We start from the raw sequence: 25,039 nt of genomic DNA, 5'->3' as shown, positions 1-25,039 counted from the left end.
AAAGTGAAATTACATAGGTATATTTTCAAAACCAACGTCTAATGTCTTCAGCCTAGACCATGAGAATACAAACTCAGCAGGGGACCAAAAATATTCTGTCACAAACATCATAATATTTCTACATAATTATGGTTTGTTTTTGAATTTTTGTACAAACCAGACCTCCAAAAAAAAAAGTTGGGCATCCCTTCAGTCTGCACACATAAGCTCTATTTTAAAATATAAAAATCTGATCAAGAACACAACACACTTACCAAGGTGGCATAAAATAACTAAGCATGACCTAGCTAGAAATTATTAGATTGGCAACACTTTGAGCCACTAGAGTGAACTATGACCATTAAAACAGAGCTTCCCTTAAGGTTCAGCAAATTATGCCAACTACTATGGCCCTGCCCTGAGCTATGAGAAGCAGCAGGTGGTAAAATGAAGACCCAGCCCCACCATTTACAAGAACCACAAGGAATCACTGAGCAAGGTTTCTTGTCTTCAACCTTCAGGCATAAACCAATCAGGGATCAGTCAATAAAAGACCTACACCAGGTAATTCAATAAAAGGAATGTATTACAGGAAACTAGTTGCAAAAGTGTTGGGAGAGCTGAAAGGCCAAACAGGTGAGAGTGAGGCAACACAGAGATTAACAACAGCAGAGTCCTCTACTACACTCATGGATAGACAGGAGGCAGGGCAATCCAACAGAGTTGGGATCACAAGGAAGGGGCTGTCTGACAAAACCATGAAGGAGATGTAGCCACAGCCAAAGATGCTGCCCAATACATAAAGGAGAAATACTCAGCTTCTCCTTTCTTCCTGCCCTTCAGTCTCCTGCTAGAGCCTGCTATTAGCTGAACCTAGCCAGAATTCAGATGACAAGGGAGTATGGAAAGTACAATTTTCAGGGGGTTGGCCCCCTGCAATACAGAGAAGAATGGGGAAAGGATGGCGAGTGGAACTAACTGCAAACAGGTAATGACCTGCAAAGCTTCAGAAGGCAAGCCTATTTGAAAGCTGTTAAGACAATCCACAATTTGTATGGATTTTTCAATACTGGAGAATACTATCAAAATACAATTTTATGGAGAGTGAAGAGAAAAAACACAGACACCATTCTAGTTTTGCTAATTAATGTAATTTTTATCTGCAAATGGGAAGTAGAATAATAGAAAATAAAAAGCAAATTCTAATTTAAAATGTGTCATTTGGTTAGCACTTGAAAAAGTATTTGTCTTACATTTTAAACTAATACATACATATACTGTAACCATTCAAGTAGTATGTTAAACCTTTATCGTAAATAAGAAGGCTATAAACGAACTCAATCAACCATAGTTAGTCAAGTGATGTGTCTACCATTTTGCAGTTATTTTCTACTAAAGCATAGAAGGGTGGTTTATGCTTACTGGAAGTCCCCTTCAAAGCAGTGTCTCAGACGATTTGAAAAGAGCAGTTGAGGTGTGCAAACGGAATTTCACTAAACACAGTTTATACTTCTTCAACTGTTCTTTCCAAGGCCTTTAGGTTCAGGAATGTTACTATAGGAAATGTCATCGTTCTTAGTAAAGTCACTTGGGAATGGAACATTTTACTTCTTCCTCAAAGAGGAAGAAGAAGAAATAGTAAAGAGAAAAATATACAAGTAGATATATAATCAGGTATATGTAGATATAATTCAGTGAAGAGGTCAGAAATTTAAAAAACAAATGAAAACTCTACTATAAATTCAGGTTTGTTTCCATTATGAGTCAGAAACAAAGAACAGAATTAAATTATTCATCTATAGTTTCATAGCTACCCATAGTTCTCCAATAGAATTTCTAGATGGTGAAACACTCCTTTATATTTCATAACCATGCTGTTTTCTCCTAAATGTGCTAATTTTTTCTAAAAGAGAATGGCCTTATAAGGTGGCATGTTCTGGCATGAAGTGATAGTATTAATAAGAAGCAATCTTGTATCAGATCTTACGTTAAAGATGCTATTAAATAAAAGCATTTGGATTTTATCCTGAGGACAACAGGGGGCCATGACAGATTTTAAGCAATAAAGCAATATGATCAGATGATGTGCATTTTGAAATGCATTGTGAGAGATGGAGCAGAGAGAGAGGTGGGGCTAAACCTAATGGACCAGTTGGAAAGCTATTGTACAAGTCAAGCAAACCTACTGAGGACCTAGTCTAGGACAGAAGTTGTGGGGCTGAAAAGGTTGCAAGGTTTTATAATCATTCATTTAATAACAAGCAGAGGGAAACCAGGGTGCATTACCTAATACTTTCTCTTACTATCATCCTATGGGAAAAATTCCAGCACAGAGAAGGGCTTAAACACTCTGGGCAGGGCAGAAACTTCAGATTAGCAAAACAAACAGTGTAGCAATACACCTAAGTCAGGAGGGTCCACGTGGCAGAGGTGTGATACAGGGTGAGGGTGTAGAGAAAAGGAGACCAACCAGCAGGGAGACACATACAAACCAAGTTCAGGATGTTGACACATGGATGGTGTCGTTATATTTGCTCATAGGGAGAAAAGGTAAAGCACACTTCTTTCTTTGAGAATGGATATAAGGATGAGAGACTACATATATTAGAAATGAATTTTGAGGTAGAGAGAAATATACTTCAGTTAATTTAAAAGTTTTAGTGAGTCCCTACTCTTTGGAATACTCTCCATTTCTGAGAGTAAGTTGCAGTTTGCTATTCCCTGAGAGTACCATTATCTCTCTAGCATTCACGTCTTTCTGTGTGACATTACAAAAACTAGGTAGTATTTCCCACGTGCTAAAATTTACCTGATAATTCTTACTAATACTTAGCTCATAGTAGCCTCCTTAAGAAGCATTGTCTGCCAACTTCCCCACCACCACCTCCGCCAACAACCTGCAGAAAAGGACATGCTTTGGCTATGCTTTCTTATTAGCCTGCACTTACCTCTATTACAGCTAGAGGTATACATTGTGGTTAGCCTCAGACAGCTCCCAGGGCATGCCTGTTGTCCCAGCTTCCCGTCCAGGTTAGCATTTGTTCTGGGAAAAATTATTTGCCTTAGATGATAATTTTGTAGTCAATTTAATCACAGCCTTTGTTGTATCTCCCACTAAACTCCTTTAAGCCAGGAACTGTATGCTGTACTCTTCCCACAGAGTAAAACATATCTGCTGGTTGACAGATTTATAGAAAAGAAAAAAGTAAGGTTCTACCATATCCCTCAAAACAAACCATGGCAAGGACTCCGCCATAATTATAATTATGCACAACCTTAAAAACCTGAACTCTTCTTCCTTAAACAGGACAGCTTATCTAATTTCTGTGAGAATGAAAAGAGGAGGAAGCTTCTACCAAAAGCAGATCCAAAGTTTATTTTTTCTTAGAGATGCTATAACCCTAGGCCTCATATACTACAAGATATTATTTGATTCTTAAATATTTAGATGTGTCTCTCAACATTATAATTTTCTGCAAGGGAAATTTTCTTACTTTAAAGGTTAATGGTCATAAGCTCTTGCTTGGAGTGATCAATAACCAGTCTAATCTGTTTTCTGCTACAATCACTTCATCTGCAATTTAGTGAATTGAGTATCATATTTTTAACTTAAAGTTATAACAATCTTATATTTCTCAGAACTTATAAAGACCTAAATGCAAAATTTTTAAATTATGAAAGTATTACTAAATAAGTGGCTGACACTGAGATAACTGCTTTTATATGAATTATGATCCCACATAATACAGTGGTTACAAGCACAGATTCCAGAGCCAGACTGACTGGGTTTGAATCTCAGTCCACCACCTACCAGCAATGTGATCTCGGTAAAATTATCCAACCTCTCTGTGTCTGTTTCCTCATCTGTTAAATAAAATTAATAACAATAGAATCTACCTCACAGAGTTGATAGGAGGATTAAATGAATTACTCATGTCAAGCACTTAGAACTGTACATGGTACTTAGTAAATTTCTATACTAGTGTTTAATATTATTATTATTATTTTAATCATACTGAACTTGGGTTCAAAACCCAGTCTGATACTTGGTTGGTTAACTGTATAGCCGTGAGGAAATTACTCAACCTCTCTAGGCATCTAGTACTTCATCTGTTAAGATAGAATAATAATACTTACCTCATAAGATGTGAGGAATCAATGAGATAAAGCTTGTAAAAGTATGTTGTAAGCCCCATATGATGCCTATGAGTGATACTAACTCTTAGCCATTAATCAGCAGACCTAGATTCAAATCTTGGCTCTACCTCATAGAAGCTATGTAACCTTGACAAATCCTTAACCTCGCCAAGCCTCATTTTCTTCATCTGTAAAGCAGCATTAGAATACTTACTACGCAGAACTTCTGTAATAATTGTATTCATTTAATATACATTTATTGAGCACCTACTATAAACCAGGCTCTGGAGTAAGCATTGGATACATCGTGGTAAACGAGAACTCCTACAGAGTTACAAACTTCAAACATTTAAACAAGTACTTCTAGCACAGTGAAACGCATACAGACTGCTATGAGTCTATATGTATGGGACCCTAATCTAGTCTAAGGAGTCCTGAAAACGAAAGTATTATAGATGATATGTGTAAAGCTCCTTGCTCAAAGCTCATAGATCAGACATTTTTTAAATGGTAACTATAATCGGTCATTTTTTAAAAACCTTGTGAAGTATTTTCCCCATTTTTAGGTGGATAGAGAGGAGTTCAAAGATCCCCAAGATGGAGTCAGGCTAGCATTCAAAGGCAGGTCATCTGACTGTACATAGTGCTCTTCCCAAAACTACAAAGTTAACTCCTAAAGCCAAAGGAAAGTATTGATAACTAAAATACTCCAAATATTCTTCTAATTTTGGCTCTCCTTATGAACACCCACAACAATCTCAGAGCATTACATTTTCCAAGCCTAAAGAACTTGGATTAGAATGATCAAGAATACTATATGCTCAGTTTCTATAAACTGCTTGTAGTATAATTATCTGCTTGCACATTTGTCTCACCTGCTACAGTGTGAGAGCTATCTATTCTTGTATCTTGTGTAATAACTAATACTTATTGGGCAGTTGTCATGAGCTAGTAACTATTGTTTTACATGTGTCACCTCACGCAACCTTTCCTATAATCCCATGAGGCAGGGACTATTATCATCCCCATCTTACAGATGAGGAAAGCAAAGTGCAGAAACATTAAACAACTTAAAACATTAAACAACAATGTCAAGCAACTAGTAAGTGGTGGAGCTAGGATTTGATCCTAAGCCATTTTACTCTAACCTGCCCACTTAACCACTATGTCACACCTTCCACTATAGGTATTCAATAATTTTAGAGATTAAACTAATTAATAAATTTGATAACAGTAAGAAGCAGTACTGTACAAACTACCCATAAGTATATTATAATCATCAAAATATGTTTATCGTTTAACAAGATATATGACATAGTAAAAGTGATGTCCTTGATGGAGACCCTGAGTCATCAGGCAAATTATATCACACTCAGACCCTCATAATTCCTCAAATATATCATTCTAAAAACTTTCTAAGTGATCTCCCTGTGTACTAGTCTCCTTCCAAGTGTTTTCCACAATTGCTCCAGGGAGTTTTTCTAAAGTATGAATAAAGTATGAATATGTCACTCCCTTGTTTAAAACCCTTCAGTGGTTCCTTACCACCTATAGCATAGAATCTAAGTTCCTCAGTATGGTCTACACACAAGTTCCTTAATCTTCTGGCTCCTCTACCTTTCTAAGCTCATCTATTATTATATTCTGCCTTGAACTTTTGCTCCGGCAACACCAAACTATTCCTTTGCTCATGATCCCTGGGTTTAAAATGCTTTCATCTCCTTTCATCTGACTGAATTTTATCCATACTTGAAAACTCAGCTCAAGCATCTTCTGTTTCTATCTGTTTTCTATGACCCAAACAGAATTAAATATCCTTCCTTGAGTAGCTTATTGAAGTCAGGAATCATGCCTTATTCATCTTTGCATTCCCAGGCTCTAAGACCAGGGTAGGCTTCATGAGCATGTGACTTGTGCAGTTGCACAGGATCTCAGACTCAGAAGAGCTCCACATTTGGTTTACTGCTCTGCTCCCAGTGTCTTGAAATTCTTGGCAGTTTTTCAACAAAACACCTACATTTTCATTTTGCAGTGGCCCACATAAATTATGTAGCTTATCCTGCTCATAAGAAAGGTGTTCAACAAATACTTGTCAAACTGTTAAACATATTCAGTTCATCACTTCCCCAGTTTTATTAATAATAAATCCAATTATTCTCAAATTCTTTCTTTATTCTCCTAACCCCAGTGATTCTATCACTGAACTATCTCTTGAAGCCATTTCTCCTTCACCATCCCTAAGGCCTTGGTCCAATCAACCCCTCTGTGTGTGTTTTTGTGTCTGTGTGTGTGTTGGGGGGGGAGGGGCAAAGAACAAAGAACAATTTGGAAAGACTGCTGTAGACTCCACTCAAGAGGGTTCTTTGCACAATGAAGTTGATCACTAACTCAGGGAATTTTTTTTCGGTGCCTACAACACTATTAATGAGGCTATAAATAGAAACATGCCCATGCTTGCAGAAGCTCCCTGGTACTACCCTAGGTGATCAGGATGTAAAAGACCCAACTTGGAAGTACTGATCTACTTCATCATTGAGCCAGATTTGTCTGTAAAGCAGAAAGTATTCATAGCTGCTCCATCAAAGATCATGGCTATAACTCCTAAACCACTTGTCTTATATCAACCCCTAAGTGTTGTTTTTGTAATAACTATCAGACTAACAGGGTTTGCTTTCCATTTAGTTTGATTCATCTAAAATAGGTTTTCAGATTAAACAAATGTTCAGATATGACTGATAGGGTGACAGTATTAGCCCTTACCTGGATCCCATCCACTTATCATTCCTGATCTGAGGCTACGTCTTTAAGGAACTCCAGCTATTTATTCTATGGTTCACAGGGGAAAGACATCTATGTCTATTATCCCATGACTCAACTTGTGCCTCAGGTTTTTTGCCTTAGTCCCCATGCATTGGCCCCTACCTTCTTAACTTGCCTTGATTTCCAACCTTCAAAGACAAGGGCTTTCCTTGATTTAAACAGTCTCTTCTTCCTTAGCAAGACTGCAGTCTTCCCCTGAATACCAACTAGGGGAAATACGGTGAATGGTAGATATTCCTCAGTAAAGGAAAAGAGTGTGCTATTGTGTGGAGACTATGCAAAGAACTCATTTAAAGAGAAATTCTCACAAAGTGATGCTTATCCTTCTTAACAACTTCTCCCAAATGATTCTAGTTCCCAGTTCTTGAGTCACTCCCAGCTGTCAAGTCTTCCCAGCCCAGGGCTCAGACATTGTGAAACAAAGACAAGGTATATCCACTGTGCCCTGTCTGAATTCCTGACCTAACAACTCCATGAGCATAATAAAATGGTCATTTTATGTCAATTATTTCTTTAGTAGTTTGTTATTAAGCAATAGTAACTGAAACACATTTAGACCAATATCTTCAGTCAGGTCTTGGCAAAGACCAAGCAAAGAACAACAGTCCTGGCTAGGAAACAGCTCAAAAAACAAACCTGCAAAATTCACCAAAACAGCTGTAGGATCTAGCTAATATGTACCGTTATGAATAGGGGAAATGTATGGTAGTAGATCTTGAGGGTATTGGACTGGAGAAAAATGTAACACTGGATAAGGGATAGTTCATTCATCTGGAGGCATGTTCCCATGACTCAGGATTTAACATCCTGGTAAAGACACCTGAAACCATCCTAATTCTTTCCTTTGATGGCTCCTTGTAAATTTAGACATAATAATGTACCACAATATATGAAAAGAGGAAGATGTTGGTAACATATTCGGGAAAGGTTAGAAGTCACAGAAAAATGGGCATGTTAGAATAAAATCCTGCTATATCTATTAACACTAAGAAGTCAAATTCAATGGCAGAATTTGCAACTTTTGCCTAGAGAGGACAGCAACCACTGAGTTTCTCAATGATGCCAGTACCTACCTTATTAGTGCATTTTATATTGCTTTAGTAAAGGAAGTATCTTCTGAGCCCTTCTGGGGAACATAGCCAGATACTGGGTTCTCTGATCTCATGCAATAAATTCATTATACTTGAAGGGTAACTGCCAACCATCCTTGGCATTCCTTGGCTTGCAGCTGCATCACTCAAACTTCTGCCTCCATTTTCACTTGACCATCTTCCCTCTGTGTGCACTTGCATCCCTAAATCTCTTTCTGTACAGGATACTAATTATTGGATTAGGGCCCACCCTAACCCAGTATGACTTTATCTCAACTTGACTGCATCTGCAAATACCCTATTTCCAAATAAGGCCACATTCCCAGGTGCCAGGTGTCAGGACTTCAACATATCTTCTTGGGCACCAGGGGGGTGCAATTCAACCACAACACCTAGTAAGACATATGTTTCCCAGAGTGTGGAACATAAATCTTAAAAAGATTCAGGAGCTTGCCACATAAAGGAGTTTTTTTAGCTATCCAATGGGATATGTCAGAATATCTCCTCTAAGGTAAAAGACAAATTACTACACTGTGCACTTCCTAGCACTAAGAAAGAAGCACAATACTTGGTAGGTCTCTGTATTTGTGGACTATTCCACATTTGGTAATACTGCATTGATTATACTTATCAGGAGACTCAGAAGGCTAATTTCAAGTGAGCAAAAAAGGGCTTGGCAGGAATGACATCAGCTTGATGGTGGAGTATGAAACCTTGGACCTGCCTTCCCTGCTGACAAACATACCTATTTAGCAACAATTCACAGCCAGAGTGCCCAATGTGAAAAATCCAGAAACTAACTGAAATGCCCCTACACCCTAAATAAGCATGAAAACAGACTCACCAAAGCCGGGAGGGAGATTCAGGACACCATCTCAACAGAATTTCTACACCCGGCACAGTGTCATATGATCAGGAAGAGACTCTCTAGCTCCCAGTTTCACCCAGGGAAGAAAAAGAGTTGGTTCATATGTCCAGCACCCCAACTTTTCCAAGTCAGCTCCCCAGAGGTCTGCCTTCTGTGTTGACATTCTTGGAGCTCTGATGGGTCCAAAATAGTCTACCTGCCTAAGGAAGAATGGAGATGGCAGCTTGTGCAGGTAGATGCCATAGCTCCTACCCTGACACAGCACAGTAGGAGAGGATTAAAAAATGACAGCTCTCGGCTTTCCCCTGGGGAAAGAAACAACTGATCCAAGAGCCCAATGCCCCAACATCTCTGGGGCTGTCCAAAGAATTGGCATCTATCTTCCAAGTCTTGGGGCTCTGACAGAATCAGCACAATCTAACGACGTGGGAGAGATATAAACAGAGATTTGGGCTGGTGGACACCATAGTTCTTCCTTCTAAGCATGGGATGAGTGGACAAAAACCACAGCTGCCTGATTCTCAATGGAGAGGAAAAGAGTTGGTCCAGGCATCTAAGGCCACAACTTTTCCAGGGACTACCCAAAAGACTGTCTTCTGACTTGCTTATCTCAGAATGCTGATGGGATTTAGCATAATCTAGCCACCTGAGAAGAGCAGTAAAAACAGAGATGAAGATTTGACCTGGCAGTCACCATAGCCACCTCCCCCCAAATCGAGCACAGAGCCAGTGGACAAAAAAAAAAAAAAAAACAATTCAGAGCTTTTCCCTGGGGAGGGAAAGAGTTGGCTAGAGCATCCAATGATACAATTTCTGGAGCCTGACTGATGAATTGGCTTCATTCTTGCTTGTCCGAGTGCACAAATGGGATCTGTCACATCCTAGATGCCTAGGGTGTTCAAAGAACCAAAACAAGTGGGTTGGAGTAGCTCAAAGGCTTGAGAGACCCCCACAATCTCTGAGCAGGCTGATTGGTGGGGGTCATCTCTGCTATGAGGTAAATCCATGAAGACTAAGAAGAGGTAGTTGCTCCATCTAATATGCAGAAACCAACACACAGAGTCAAGGATAATGAAGGCCCAGGTAAAGATGTTATAAAAAAAAAGGAACAAGATAAATCTCTAGAAACTGACCTTAATGAAATGGAGTTATATGATTTACCTGACAGAGAATTCAAAATAACTGTCAAAATAAACAAATAAATAAACTGTCAAATAAACAAAATAAAGATACTCACCAAGGTCAGGAGAACACTGCATGAACAAAGTGTGAATTTAAAAAAAAAAAGAGAAAATATAAAAAGTACCAAATAGAAAGCATGAAGCTGAAGAGCACAATAACTGAACTGAGGAGTTCAGTAGTAGACTAAATCAGGCAGAAGAAAGAATCAGCGAATTCAAACACAAATCATTGGAAATAATTGTCAGAAAAGAAAAAAGAATGAGAAAGATTGAGGAAAATGTAAGGGACTTATGGGATACCATAAAATAGATCAACTAGGCATTATTGGTGTTCTAGAAAAAGAAGAGAGAGAGAAGGGACCAGAGAACCTAATCAAATGAACACTGGCTGAAAACTTCCCAAATCTGGAGAAGAAAATGGACATACAGATCCAAGAAGCCTAAAAGCTACTAAAAAAGATTAATCCAAAGCAATCCACACTAAGACACATTATAATCAAATTATCAAAAGTCACAAAAAAACCCAGAATTTTGAAGCAGCAAGAGGAAAGAAGACTCAAATAAATAAAATCAGAAATGAAAGAGGACATATTATACCTTATATCACAGAAATAAAAGGATTATAAAAGACTACTATGAATTACTACAACAACTGGATAACCTAGAAAAAAAAAGGATAAATTCCAAGAAACATACAACCTCTCAAGACTGAATCATAAAAAATAGAAAGTCTGAACAGACCAATAACTAATATGAAGATTGAATCACTAATCAAAAACCTTCCCAAAAAGAAAATCCCAGGACCAGGTGGTTTCTGGGGTGAATTCTACCAAACATTAGAAGAAGAATTAATGTCAATCCTTGTCACACTCTTCCATAAAATTGAAGGGGAAGGAACACTTCCAAATTCATTGTGTGAGATCAGTATTACCGTGATACAGAATATCTTGGCCAACTAACTTTGCCAGACATAGACATCACAAGAAAACTACAGGCCAATATCCCTGATGAATACTGATGCAAAAATCCTCAACAAAATACTAGCAAACCTAATCCATCAGCAAATTAAAAGGATCATACACCATGACCAAGCGAGATTTGTCTCTAGGATACAAGGATGGCTCAACATATAAAAATCAATTAATGTGATATACCACATTAACAAAATAAAGGGTAAAAATCACACAATTGTCTCAACAGATGCAGAAAAAGCATTAACTAGGTTAACTATGGGAATTGATGGATGAGTTTTTTATCTTGATCTTCATAATTATTCAAATCATCAAATCATCATGTTCTACATTTTAAATATATACAATTACTTTTTTAATTATTCCTCAATAAAGTTAAAAAAAGTATATAGGCCATTTGGACATCTAAAAAAAAAGTTCAGGTTACATATTAAGCTAAAAACTCTGATTTCTAATGTAGTCATGGCACATTTTCATACTGTGCCAAGAATGAAGACTATTTTCTTTCAAAAGGAAATATAACTAATTTTTAAAGATTATATAAATAAATGCAGTAAAATTTCATTGGGGGAATTAAAAGTTTTAAGTTTTTCTTTCCATCATTTTGAAATGGTATGTAAATAACTGATCCATATCTTTATTTCACTAACCCTGTTGCTCACCACAGTAATTTAAACAAAATATTAAATTTCGGGGGCCGGCCCGTGGCCAAGTGGTTAAGTTTGCGTGCTCCACTTCAGCAGCCCAGCATTTCACTGGTTTGGATCCTGGGTGTGGACCTAGCACCGCTCATCAAGCCATGCCCAGGCAGTGTCCCACATAGCAGAACTAGAGGGAGCTACAATTAGAATATGCAACTATGTAATGGGGGGCTGTGGGGAGAAGAAGGAGAAAAAAAAGATTTGCAATAGATGTTAGCTCATGGTCAATCAAAAAACAATCATTTAAAAAATATATTAAATCTCTCAGGCCAACAATTAATTAAAGTATAAATTATACTGCTCTTTTCACATCCAACACATATCAATCATAAAACAATACTCATATTGCATTTAATGGCAACCAAACATAGTATTTATTTGGATGGCTTATTTTAAAACAGGTGGACAATTTTTCCTTTTTGTTTATCACAAAAGTTTTTCCTATCTTATCGCCTAATAAGAAATTTTCAACAATATATCTATTATTCATGTCATAAATTGACCTATAATAAGGAAATATGTATACACAATGGTTGAAAGTGTGGCCTATGGAGCCAGGAAATTCTTAGTTTCAAATTCAGCTACGCCACTTGTTAGCCATGCAATTCAAGGGAAATTACATCTCTGAACATCAGTTTCCTCATCTACAAAGAGAGATATAACACCACAGAAGGTTTTTGTGAGTATTCAATGAGATAAACTATGTATATCACTTCTCACAGTGTCTGGAAAGCAATAAGTTAAGTGATATTGTTTTTTGTTTTTTCTCCTTAATGTTCTTGCTGCTATTAATGTTAAATTTTCATTTAAGTATAAAAATATTTTTATTAATCTCAAAGTCTCACTTTATAAATACCATGTGTTCACTACCTGTTCTCTCTCATTTATTCATAAGTTATTGAGCTCCTTATAACAACTGATAGGTGCAGGACACTAGGTGCTGGAGAACAATTCACAAGAAACCATCTCTGACTTTGAGAAATTTTCAGTGACAAGGAAAAAGAAAGAAAATTAAATGACTGCAATGCAATAAAGACTACTATAGAAGAACCTAAGAGGTGCCTGTAAATACAGAGGTAGAGACAGACAAATCTCCCTGAGAAGTACTGTTTCTCAGATGAAAAAATGCTATACAGAGTCTGAATTAACATTTTACCAGGTAGAGAAAGAGATGTCGGGCACAGAGAGAACAGCATCTGCAAAGGTATGGAGGCTTGAGAGAAGCTGGTGGATTGGGGAATAGCAAGCAATTAAATATGGCTTTTTCACCAAAGCTATCAGAAAGCTAATCTTTCCTCATCTTTCTGTTGCTCAAATTACTTCATTTGACAAATAAATACAGCATTAATTTACTGCTTAATTTTGTAAGTGCTGTGCTTGGTTCTGTGGGAGAGCAGGGATTAATCAGACTCAGATTCCATCTTAAAGCAGGTTATAGTCTAGTAGAAGTTAACAAAAGAAGTTTTAAAAAAATCATGAAAAGTGTCATCTCCAGAGAGATAAAATGAGGGTGGTGTGGCTGTTCTCCCAAGGGAGATAATACCTACAGAGAGGGATATATGGAAAAAACAGATCAGAGATTCATAGGAGAGCTGGACCTGAAGACCTTATTTCTCACAAGAAAAACAGATTAATTATCCAAGTGTTCAGGGCCAGGCAATATGCTAGGCACGTTACATATTCCACAACTCTGAAAGAAAAAAATATTTATAGAGGCTTATCTGAAGGCAATATACTTCATCCACATGAACCTATACTCCCCATTCACTAACTCTATTAATCACCTTACTCCTTCTCGGTAAGTCTAGATGCACCTACAGATCCTACAGATTCTTTTCAACACAGCATACCAGGCATCCAGTCAGTAGCTCAGAGTTAGCACATAAGAGAAAAGCCCTCTGACATCCCTGTTTTAAATAATCTAAAATAAATCCTTGAATGAAATTGGATCAGATGAAAGCTACATACGTCAAACAAATTGTTGCAAGTACCAGCTGAATTGCTTTCACTAAAACGCCCTTTAGCATTATGCCCTTTGCCTATGTTGAAGGATATCACAAAACACACTCCTATGAAATATACTGTTGTAAATCCCACAGGGATATTCTTGAGAATGCTGTTCATCACATTTCAGCGTCTGCTTTAGGAAGCCCAACAGGAAGAATTTCTACCAGATTTCAATACTTGTTTTATTTTTCTCTTATGGACATTGTTTTTCTCTTGGCACTGGCTACCAGAAAACTCAAATTTGTTGTTTACCTATAGCAAATTTATGGGCCTCATCGCATACATTTTAGGTACTCATCTAGCTGAATTTTCTTTTGCTATTTCCCCTTTCTGAATTTTTTCATACCTATTTTTTAAATAGTATTATTTTATATATATTTTAGCGAGATGGCTTAATTTTTTAAACAGTGAAATACAAATTTTTTTCTTTAATTAAAATATAAGGTAGGCGTCATTCCCCATTAAAAGATGAGGAAACCATGGCTCAGTTTTCAAGTAAGAATTTGAACTGCAGCACTTACCCTCTACTATACTGCAAGACTTATTCACTAGTAGCCCAGATCCAATTGATATAACCAATTGTTCATACATTGTTGGGGAAATATGCATTATTCATTTGGTTACTATGTTGTCAGATGGACAATTTCTTGTACTAAGCTTTGTGGAAAGGGATGGAAAAAGACAAGTATGGTTAAGTTAAAGATGTTCTGGACTGCAGCAGAGGGGGTGGAGCAAAATGGTGGGGTGAGCTGACCCAGGATCCTCTCCCCTCCAAAATACAACAAAAGATTGGAAGAACTGAATTTCAGAGAATAAACATAATGCCAGCTCATTAGAGACCTACAATACCAAGAAGGCGGAGATCATAAACCTTGCTCACACCCTTGGAGGCACTGGAACGGTAGGAGAGAACATCGCTCCCTCCCCTAGAGTCTGCGATCGCTGTGGCGCGGGTCGGGAAGGAGCGGGGGAGGGGCCGCGCGACCGGGGGATCATCCAGGAGTCCTGCGGCTGATTCAGTGGAGACCCGCTGATGGGGGGAAAGCTTCCGTCTGCGGGAACCCCATAAATCAAGGGCCTTGGGAGACCAGAGAACAGAACTGATCTGAACCCAGGCCAGCATGTGTGAGTAACAGCCCTCCCCCCGGAAAAGCCAGTGGGCGCAGCCATCTTGCCCCAAGGTGGAGCGCTCATAACACACTGCTCTCAACCCCCATCTAGTGGCGACAGGCTGTAACTGCAACTGAATTCTACCACCATGAGAAAAAACCGCTCCTCTACCATCCAGCAATTTATAAAAGCCCCAGACCAGAAGGAAAACAATAAAAACATAGAATTAAGTCCTGAGGACTTGGAATTAGGTAAACTAAGCGATAATGAGTTCAGAGCAGCTATAATCAAAAAACTCAATAAGGTAGAGAGAAAGATAGAGAAACAAGCCGAGTTCTGGAGTTACTTCACAAAAGAGATTGAAATCATAAAGAAGGATCAAACAGAATTACTTGAGATGAAAAACACAATGGACCAGACAAAACAGAATACGGATTCCCTGAATGCCCATGTAGACAACATAGAGGAGAAAATTAGCATAATCGAAGATAGACAGGCTGAATGGCGCCAGACAGAGGAAGAAAGAGAACTAAGAATTTAAAAAAAATGAGGAAAATCTCTGAGAGATAAGGCATTCAATGAGGAGTAAGAACATAAGGATCATAGGAATTCCCAAGAATATGGAAACAGAAAATGGAGCAGAAAGTGTGCTTAAGGAAATTATTGAAGAGAACTTCCCAAATCTAGGGATCGACGGAGAAATGTGTGTAGAGGAGGGTTTTAGATTTCCTAGATTTGTCAATGTAAAAAGAGCTACCCCACGGCACATAGTAGTAAAGTTGGCAAAAAGGAATGATAAGGAAAGAATACTCAGGGAAGTAAGGAAAAAAAAGAGAATAATCTATAAAGGAGCCCCTATCAGACTGTCAGCAGATTTCTCTACAGGAACCCTACAAGCTAGGAGAGAATGGAGTGACATATTCAAAGCTTTAAAGGATAAAAATCTTCAGCCAAGAATACTCTATCCAGCAGGAATTTCCTTCAGATATGAGGGAGAAATTAAATCTTTTCCAGACAAACAAAAGTTAAGGGAATTTGTAACTAAAAGCCCTCCATTACAAGAAATCCTCAAGAAGGCTCTCATACCGGAAAAAAGACTAGGGAGACCGATGGATAGAACCAGAACAGGATAGCAAATAGTCAATTATAGCATTAGGGTAAAGGTGAGGAAACTACCCAAACAAGGATGATCTTAGCACTCTAACTACCAATTAATAAGACAAGTTGGAATAAAAAAATGAAAATAATTATTTAGGAGGGGAAGAGCAAAGGGTCTAAATCAGTATTGGTCAAGTAAGTAAGAGACCACCAGAGAATAGACTATATTATACATGAGATTCTAAATACAAACTTCAAGGTAGACACTAAAATAAAGTACAGAACAGAGTCACAAATCATAAATAAGGAAAAATCTAAGAAACCCAGCATAAGAAATTGCAGTATTAAATGGGTAGTCTAAAGCAAACATGAAAAGAAATGCAGGAAAACAAGATAATGAGCGACAGATTAACAGCACTAAGTCCACATGCATCAATAATCACTCTCAACGTGAACAGATTGAACTCTCCAATAAAAAGACACAGAGTGGCAAAATGGATTAAAGAACAAGATCCGACAATTTGTTGCCTCCAGGAAACACACCTCAGCCCCAAGGACAAACACAGACTCAGGGTGAAGGGGTGGAGGACAATACTTCAAGCAAATAGCAAGGAAAAAAAGGCAGGTGTTGCAATTCTCATATCAGACCAAGTGGATTTCAAAATAAGACAGGTAAACAGAGACACAGAGGGACAATATATAACGATCAAAGGGACACTTCATCAAGAAGAAATAACGCTTATAAATATCTATGCACCCAACACAGGAGCACCAAGATTCATATAGCAACTATTAACAGACCTAAAGGAAGATGTTAAAAACAACACAATAATAGTAGGGGACCTCAACACCCCACTCACATCAATGGACAGATCATCCAGACAGAAAATCAACAAGGAAATAGTGGAGCTGAATGAAAAACTAAAACAATTGGACTTAATAGACATATATAGATCACTTCACCCTGAAAGAGCTGAATACACATTCTTCTCAAGTGCACATGGAACATTCTCTAGGATAGACCATGTTGGGAAACAAGAAAAGCCTCTACAAATTTAAAAAAATTGAAATAATAACAAGCATCATCTCAGATCATAGTGCTATAAGGCTAGAAATTAATTACAAGAAAAAAGCTGAGAAAGGCACACAGATGTGGAGACTAAACAACACACTACTGAAGAAGCAATGGATCATTGAAGAAATTAAAGAAGAAATAAAAAAATACGTGGAAACAAATGAAAATGATAGCATGCCATACCAACTCATATGGGATACAGCAAAAGCTGTATTAAGAGGAAAATTCATCGCAATACAGGCACATCTTAACAAACAAGAAAAATCCCAAATAAGCAACCTTAAAGCACACCTAACTGAACTAGAGAAAAAAGAACAAATGAAGCCCAAAGTCAGCAGAAGGAGAGAAATAATAAAAATCAGAGCAGAAATAAATACTATTGAAACGAAAAAGGCAGTAGAAAGGATCAATGAGACAAAAAGCTGGTTTTTTGAGAAGAAAAATAAAATTGACAAACCACTAGCCAGACTTACAAAGAAAAAAAGGGAGAAAGCTCAAATAAACAAAATCAGAAATGAGCGAGGAGAAATAACAACAGACTGCAGAAATACAACAGATTATAAGAGAATACTACAAAAAACTGGATGCCAACAGAATGGATAACCTAGAGGAAATGGATAAATTCTTGGACTCCTACAATCTCCCAAAGCTCACTCAAGAAGAGGCAGACAATTTGAACAGACCAATCACAAGGAAAGAGATTGAAACAGCAATCAAAAACATCCCAAAGAATAAAATCCCAGGACCAGATGGCTTTCCTGGGGAATTCTACCAAACTTTCAGAGAGGATTTAAAACTTATCCTTTTCAAGCTATTCCAAAAAATTAGGGAAGATGGAACACTTCCTAACACATTCTATGAGGCCGACATCACGTTGATACCAAAACCTGACAAGGACACCACGAAAAAAGAGAACTACAAGCCAATATCACTGATGAACATAGATGCAAAAATTCTAAACAAAATGTTGGCAACCAGAATTCAGCAATTCATCAAAAGAATCATACATCAGGATCAGGTGGGATTCATACCAGGGACACAGGTATTGTTCAACATCTGCAAATCAATCAACGTGATACACCACATCAACAAACTGAGGAATAAAAACCACATGATCATCTCAACAGATGCAGAGAAGGCATTTGACAAGATCCAACAGCCATTTATGATAAAAACTCTGAACAAAATGGGCATAGAAGGAAACTACCTCAACATAATAAAGGCCATATACGACAAACCCATAGCCAACATAATACTCAATGGGCAAAAACTGAACGCCATCCCCCTGAAAACAGGAACGAGACAAGGATGCCCTTTATCACCACTCTTATTTAACATAGTACTGGAGGTCCTGGCCAGAGCAATCAGGCAAGAAAAAGGAATAAAAGGAATCCAAATAGGGAGGGAAGAAGTGAAATTCTCGCTGTTTGCAGACGACATGATCTTATATATAGAAAACTCCAAAGAATCCATTGGAAAACTGTTAGAAGTAATCAACAACTACAGCAAAGTTGCAGGGTATAAAATCAATTTGCATAAATCAGTAGCATTTCTATACTCCAGTAATGAACCAACAGAAAAAGAACTCAAGAATACAATACCATTCACAATCACAACAAAAAGAATAAAATATCTTGGGGTAAATTTAACTAAGGAAGTGAAGGACCTATATAATGAAAATTACAGGGCCTTTCTGAGAGAATTGGATGACAACATAAGGAGATGGAAAGATATTCCATGTACATGGATTGGAAGAATAAACATAGTTAAAATGTCTGTTCTACCTAAAGCAATCTACAGATTCAATGCCATCCCAATCAGAATCCCAATGACATTCTTTACAGACTTAGAACAAAGAATCCTAAAATTCATATGGGGCAACAAAAGACCCCGAATTTCTAAAGCAATCCTGAGAAAAAAGAACAAAACTGGAGGCATCACAATCCCTGACTTCAAAACATACTACAAAGCTACAGTAATCAAAACAGCATGGTACTGGTACAAAAGCAGGTGCACAGATCAATGGAACAGAATTGAAAGCCCAGAAATAAAACCACACATCTATGGACAGCTTATCTTTGACAAAGGAGCTGAGGGCATACAATGGAGAAAAGAAAGTCTTTTCAACAAATGGTTTTGGGAAAACTGGAAAGCCACATGTAAAAGAATGAAAATTGACCATTCTTTTTCACCATTCACCAAAATAAACTCAAAATGGATCAAAGACCTAAAGGTGAGACCTGAAACCATAAGGCTTCTGGAAGAAAACGTAGGCAGTACACTCTTTGACATCAGTATTAAAAGGATCTTTTCAGACACCATGCCTTCTCAGAGAAGGGAAACAACAGAAAGAATAAACAAATGGGACTTCATCAGATTAAAGAGCTTCTCCAAGGCAAGGGAAAACAGGATTGAAACAAAAAAACAACCCACTAACTGAGAAAAAATATTTGCAAGTCATATATCTGACAAAGGCTTAATATCCATAATATATAAAGAACTCTCGCAACTCAACCACAAAACATCAAACAACCCAATCAAAAAATGGGCTGGAGACATGAACAGACATTTCTCCAAAGAAGATATACTGATGGCCAATAGGCACATGAAAAGATGTTCATCATCGCTGATCATCAGGGAAATGCAAATCAAAACTACACTAAGATATCACCTTACACCCGTTAGAATGACAAAAATATCTAAAACTAATAGCAACAAATGTTGGAGAGGTTGCAGAGAAAAAGGAACCCTCATACACTGCTGGTGGGAATGCAAACTGGTGCAGCCACTTTGGAAAACAGTATGGAGATTCCTCAAAAAATTAAAAATAGAACTACCATACAATCCAGCCATCCCACTACTGGGTATTTATCCAAAGAGCTTGAAGTCAGCAATCCCAAAAGTCCTACGCACCCCAATGTTTATTGCAGCACTGTTTACAATAGCCAAGATGTGGAAGCAACCTAAGTGTCCAGCAACAGACGAATGGATAAAGAAGATGTGGTACATATATACAATGGAATACTACTCAGCTGCAAAACAGAACAAAATCATTCCATTTGCAATAACATGGATGGACCTTGAGAGAATTATGTTAAGTGAAATAAGCCAGCAAGAGAAGGACAATTTGTGTATGACTCCACTCATATGAGGAATTTAAAATTATGGATTAAGAACAGTTTAGTGGATACCAGGGGAAAGGTGGGGTGGGGGGTGGGCACAAAGGGTGAAATGGTACACCTACAACATGACTGACAAACATTAATGTACAACTGAAATTTCACAAGATTGTAACCTATCAATAACTCAATAAAAAAAAAAAAAGATGCTCTGGAAAGAGAACCTGAATTATTTCAAACTGTAGGTAAACTAAAACACATAATCTTTAAAATGAGGATAAGTCGTACCCTCACAAAGTTGTTATTATTGTAAAGAACCTTCATTTCTTTAACTGAGGTAAAAAGAATCCAAAAGGTATTTTCCAGGCACCAAGTATATCCCAGACAAGGCAACAGAACAAGACTCAAAGACGGTAGAAGACATTGTTCCTGCTTATGTGGACAATGCTCAGGTCTGACTGGAAGGACAACATCACAATACTGTGTTATAGGTTGAATCACATCCCCCCAAAGTTCATATGTTGAAGTCCTAACCCCCAGTACTTCAGAATTTAATCAAGTTAAAATGAAGTCATTGGAGTGGGCCTTGATCCAATATGACAGGCGCCCTTATAAAAAGGAAATATTTAGAGATAGACATCCACACAAGGAATCACCATATGAAGATGAAGGCTGAGGTCAGGGTGATGCTTCTACAAACCAAGGAACAAGAAAGATTGCAGCAAACCACCAGAAGCTAGAGGGGAGGCATGGAACAGATTCTTCCCCACAACGCTTAGATGGAACCAATCCTGCCAACAGCTTAATCTCAGACTTCCATGCTCCAGAACTGTGAAACAATAAGTTTCTATTGTTTATGCCATTCAGTTTGTGGTTCTTTATTATGGCAGCCCTAGCAACCTAAAACAACATGGAATAAACAAAGAGCAAAACTCTGTATAAACAAGTTTTCAATTGTTGGTATAAACAACCAATGTTCTTAGGGTTCAGAGAACTCTCATATAACTGACACTGGCATGTCTCTTCAACCACACATACACACACACACACAAACACATATGCATGCATATTATTCAGAACCAAAAATAATAAACAATTATTTGTAAAATAAAATTATGTTTACCTTTCTCATTAATATTTTCAACATACTCTGAGTATCAACTATGTGCCATTCAGAGTATGAGGCTCAGGGCTTAAAGAAGTTAACAAGATCCAATCACTACTGGATGGGAATTTACAACCAAATTTTGATCTCTCCTTTTAGAATACCCATAGCAGTGGGTGACTGTGATGCAATATTACTTTTGCTGTTTTGTTTGTGTTCAATTAAATCTGTTCTCTAATTGTTTCTTTATAGGGAAGCCTCCTCCCTCACAGACTAAGTTCTGTCAGGGTGTCATATAGAACCAGGTACATAGCAGACATTCAATAATTAGTGATTTATCATATAGTCAAATTATGTCAATTTTATTCCAAAAGAAATAATATCTGGGAAAGTATTTTATAAAATAAAAGGTACCATGTAAATGTTCATGTGTGTTAGCATTATACTTCTAATCATTTATAGCAACAAAAACATAGCAATTCATTTTTAAGTATTTCCAAGTTTATCCCTTCAAAATTGATTTTTCCATGACAACTTGTTCCATTATTGTGAAATATTAACTGAGTTGAATCATATTGAATTGTCAGATGGAACTGGATTCTGAAAAAGCTTCACCAAACAAGCTCAAAAGCAAAATCTTTTAATACACTCACCACTTTCAAAGCAAGCATCAAAGATAAGATGTCCTTTCTTGGGCTGTCCACAGTATCCAGTTGGAAGCACAATATATTTGCTCACATTCCCTCCGATGGCTTCGTCATTTCCCATATCATTGCCTATTTTTTAAAAAATTGGCTCATGTTAAACAGAAATCAAAATGTATTTAGTAATAGAAGTTCAATAAGCCTTTTATAAATTTTACCCTCTCCCCTGTCATTTAGTGCTTATTAAGGCAGTAAGAAATTAACTACATATTGTGGTAGAGTAGAAAGCGGATACATTTTCAACTTAGAAAGATATGGGCTCAAATCTCACCTGTACTACATACTAATTCTCTGTGATAAAACAATCAACTTAATCCCTTTAAGCCTCAGTTTTTCTCACCCACAAAAAAGGAATGATAAAACTCATCTTCCAAAATTGTGTTATGAGAATCAGATATGAAAAATATCCAGTATGACTACTGAAATCCAAAAGATGTTCAGTAACTTGCATCGAATATGTAATAAATGGTAATATATTTAATTTGCTACAAATATTTAGTTATTTTAATTTGAATAAAGTAATAGTTCTATAACTAGCATTATAACTTCCTGATGTTCCACAACCAGAAATAATTTGAGAACCACTGAATAAGCAGAGAATTTATATATATAGAGAGAGAGAGAGAGATAGAGGTAACAGAAGTTATATTTTTTAAAGTTTTGGAAGTTTCACTTGCACCTAGGATGTAGAAAGCTAGAAAGATCATCGCTTCCACCTTAATAAAAATTATCTCAATAAAGAACAAAATCATAACTTTTAGAAATCTATTAGAGAACTGAGATTGCAGGGCAACCAATAATCTGATAACCAAGGAAAGTCCGGCTCCACCAAAAAAATATGGGAAGCAAGGTCTACGGAAGAGCACAGGAGGAAGAAATGCCAATGCCACAGAAGTGAGTAAAAAGAATTAAGCTAAATTATTTAAAATTATTAAAGGTCAAGTATAGGAAGCACAAGAGTGTAGAATTCCTGGGAGCTATCGGCACAAAGGAATTCACACTCACTTGCACACTCTTCTGTACAGGGCTCCATCAAGTTTTTAGGAGAAAGATTAGGGGAAGGGTAGAAAAACAAAAAAGGCCTTTCTTTGTGATGCAGGCTAGAGAAAGGGAGTGGCTTCTGTTATAGAAAAGGCATGGAGCCCACCCAATTTCCTTTTCCCCTATGAAAAAAAAGAACTTAAGCCACTAAGGGAGGAAAAGCAAACTTTGTATCCCCAGTGCATAAGTGGGACCCATTAAAGGACGAGAAGCACCAAAAAAGAAAAGTCCACTATACCTGGGGGAGGGGCAGGAAACAGTCCTGGGCCCAAGATTATATATCAATATATAATTGGGGCAGAAAACTCTGTCTCACACAAGACCCATCAAAGATTCAAGGCAGAGTTGAAAAAGGAAGGAGAGGTGGGATCATTGAAAAAAAACTCCACCCCAAGACCAGAGCATACAGGGCCTACCTAAGACTGAGGCTAGACCAGGACAAAAGAAATACTCCTGCTTCCTCAACACCAAGATACAAGCAATGAATAACAAACAACACCAATCTGCTTCTGGAGTAGACAAAAGCATGGAGAGAATCCCCATTTGCAGTAGGAGTACCCAGGGAAGAACAGAAGTTTAGGGTATAGCAGAACATTGAGGAAAAAACCTCAATCACCCTAGCCCTTTCCCACAGGAATAGTAATCCTAGAAGAATCTGAAGCCAGCAGCACATTAAAGATACCATAGCAACAATGAAACTCAACCCAGCTTAACTCCTGACTAGGTTGACATAAGTCCTCACACAAATGACCTAAGAGAAGAGGTGTATCCATTTCCAGTGACAAACAGTATTTCTATCATTTTCTACTGTTCTACACCAAGTATTCAGCATTAAATAAAAAAACATGAGGGGGGGGGCGGGCAGCCCAGTGGCACAGCAGTTAAGTTCGCATGCTCCACTTCAGCGGCCCGGGGTTAGCTGGTTCGGATCCCGGATGCAGACCAATGCACTGCTTGTCAAGCCATGCTGTGGCAGGCGTCCCACATATGAAGTAGAGGAAGATGGGCATGGATGTTAGCTCAGGGCCAGTCTTCCTCAGCAAAAAGAGGAGCATTGGCAGCAGATGTTAGCTGAGGGCTAATCTTCCTCAAAAGAAAATGTGGGGCACACAAAAACTCAAGACAAGACAAGCTACTATCTAGGGGAAGCACAATAAATGGAACTAGATTCAGAAATAACTAGATATTGGAACTATAAGACAATGAATTAAAATAACAAAGATTAATATGTTAAAACCTCTAGTGGAAAAGGAGTTCAAAGTGCATAAACAAATGGAGAATTTCAGTAGAGAGATAAAAACTACGATAATGAGACAAAAAAATGCTAAAACTAAAAAACACAGTAACTGAGATGAAAAAATGTCTTCAATGTGCTCATCGTGGACTTGACACAGATGAGGAAGGAATTAGTAAACTCTATTCCCATAGAAATAAGCTAAAGAGAAAAACAAAGAAAAAAAGGAAAAAGAAATTAAAAGAGAATGAACACAGCATCCAACAGCTTTGGAATGATATCAAATGACCTAACATATATATATCTGAAATTCCAGAAGGAGATGAGAGAGAATGGGGCATAAGAAATATTTGAAGAGATAATACCTATTTTCCACAATTAATGAAAGATATTCAGCCACAGACCCAAGAAACACAAAGTACAATATATTTTTTAAAACCAGACACGTATTTAAAAATACAAATCACACAGCTAAGATAAAAATTACAGTAGATTATGCATAAAAAACTGTGTAAACCAGAAGTCAACAGATCATGGCTAAATTATTAAAAGAAAAAATGTCAACCTGAAATTTTAGACCCTTTGAAAATAGCTTTCAAAAATTAAGGCAACAATAAAGACATGTGAGAAAGACAAAACCTGAGAGAATTCATTATTAGCAGTCTGATATTACAAGAAATGTTAAAAAAAGTTCTTCAGGCAGGAGAAAAAACGATAACAGACATAAACTAAGATCCACATAAAGAAATTAAGGACCCCAGAAACAATACAAGTAAAGGTAAATATAAATGGTCTTAC

At 37.4% G+C, this 25,039-nt stretch overlaps 1 protein-coding gene across 4 annotated transcripts in view; it reads right to left on the bottom strand.

The window, feature by feature from the left end:
* Positions 1 to 25,039, bottom strand: part of AGBL4 (AGBL carboxypeptidase 4) — a 1,219,476-nt gene that overhangs the window by 1,103,647 nt on the left and 90,790 nt on the right. For 3 of the 4 annotated variants that reach the window (XM_044770751.2, XM_044770749.2, XM_070509979.1), the window contains one exon: positions 21,916 to 22,038. The exons of the other annotated variant lie outside the window; for it this stretch is intronic. In XM_044770751.2, the coding sequence (XP_044626686.1) occupies positions 21,916 to 22,038 (123 nt within the window). The remainder of the gene's footprint in view (positions 1 to 21,915; positions 22,039 to 25,039) is intronic. 4 annotated transcript variants of the gene reach the window in all.

Source organism: Equus asinus, chromosome 5, assembly GCF_041296235.1.
Source record: "Equus asinus isolate D_3611 breed Donkey chromosome 5, EquAss-T2T_v2, whole genome shotgun sequence".
NCBI classification, from domain to species: Eukaryota; Metazoa; Chordata; class Mammalia; order Perissodactyla; family Equidae; genus Equus; species Equus asinus.
Note: the sequence above shows the minus strand (reverse complement) of the source record. Positions and strands in the feature narration are given on the sequence as shown.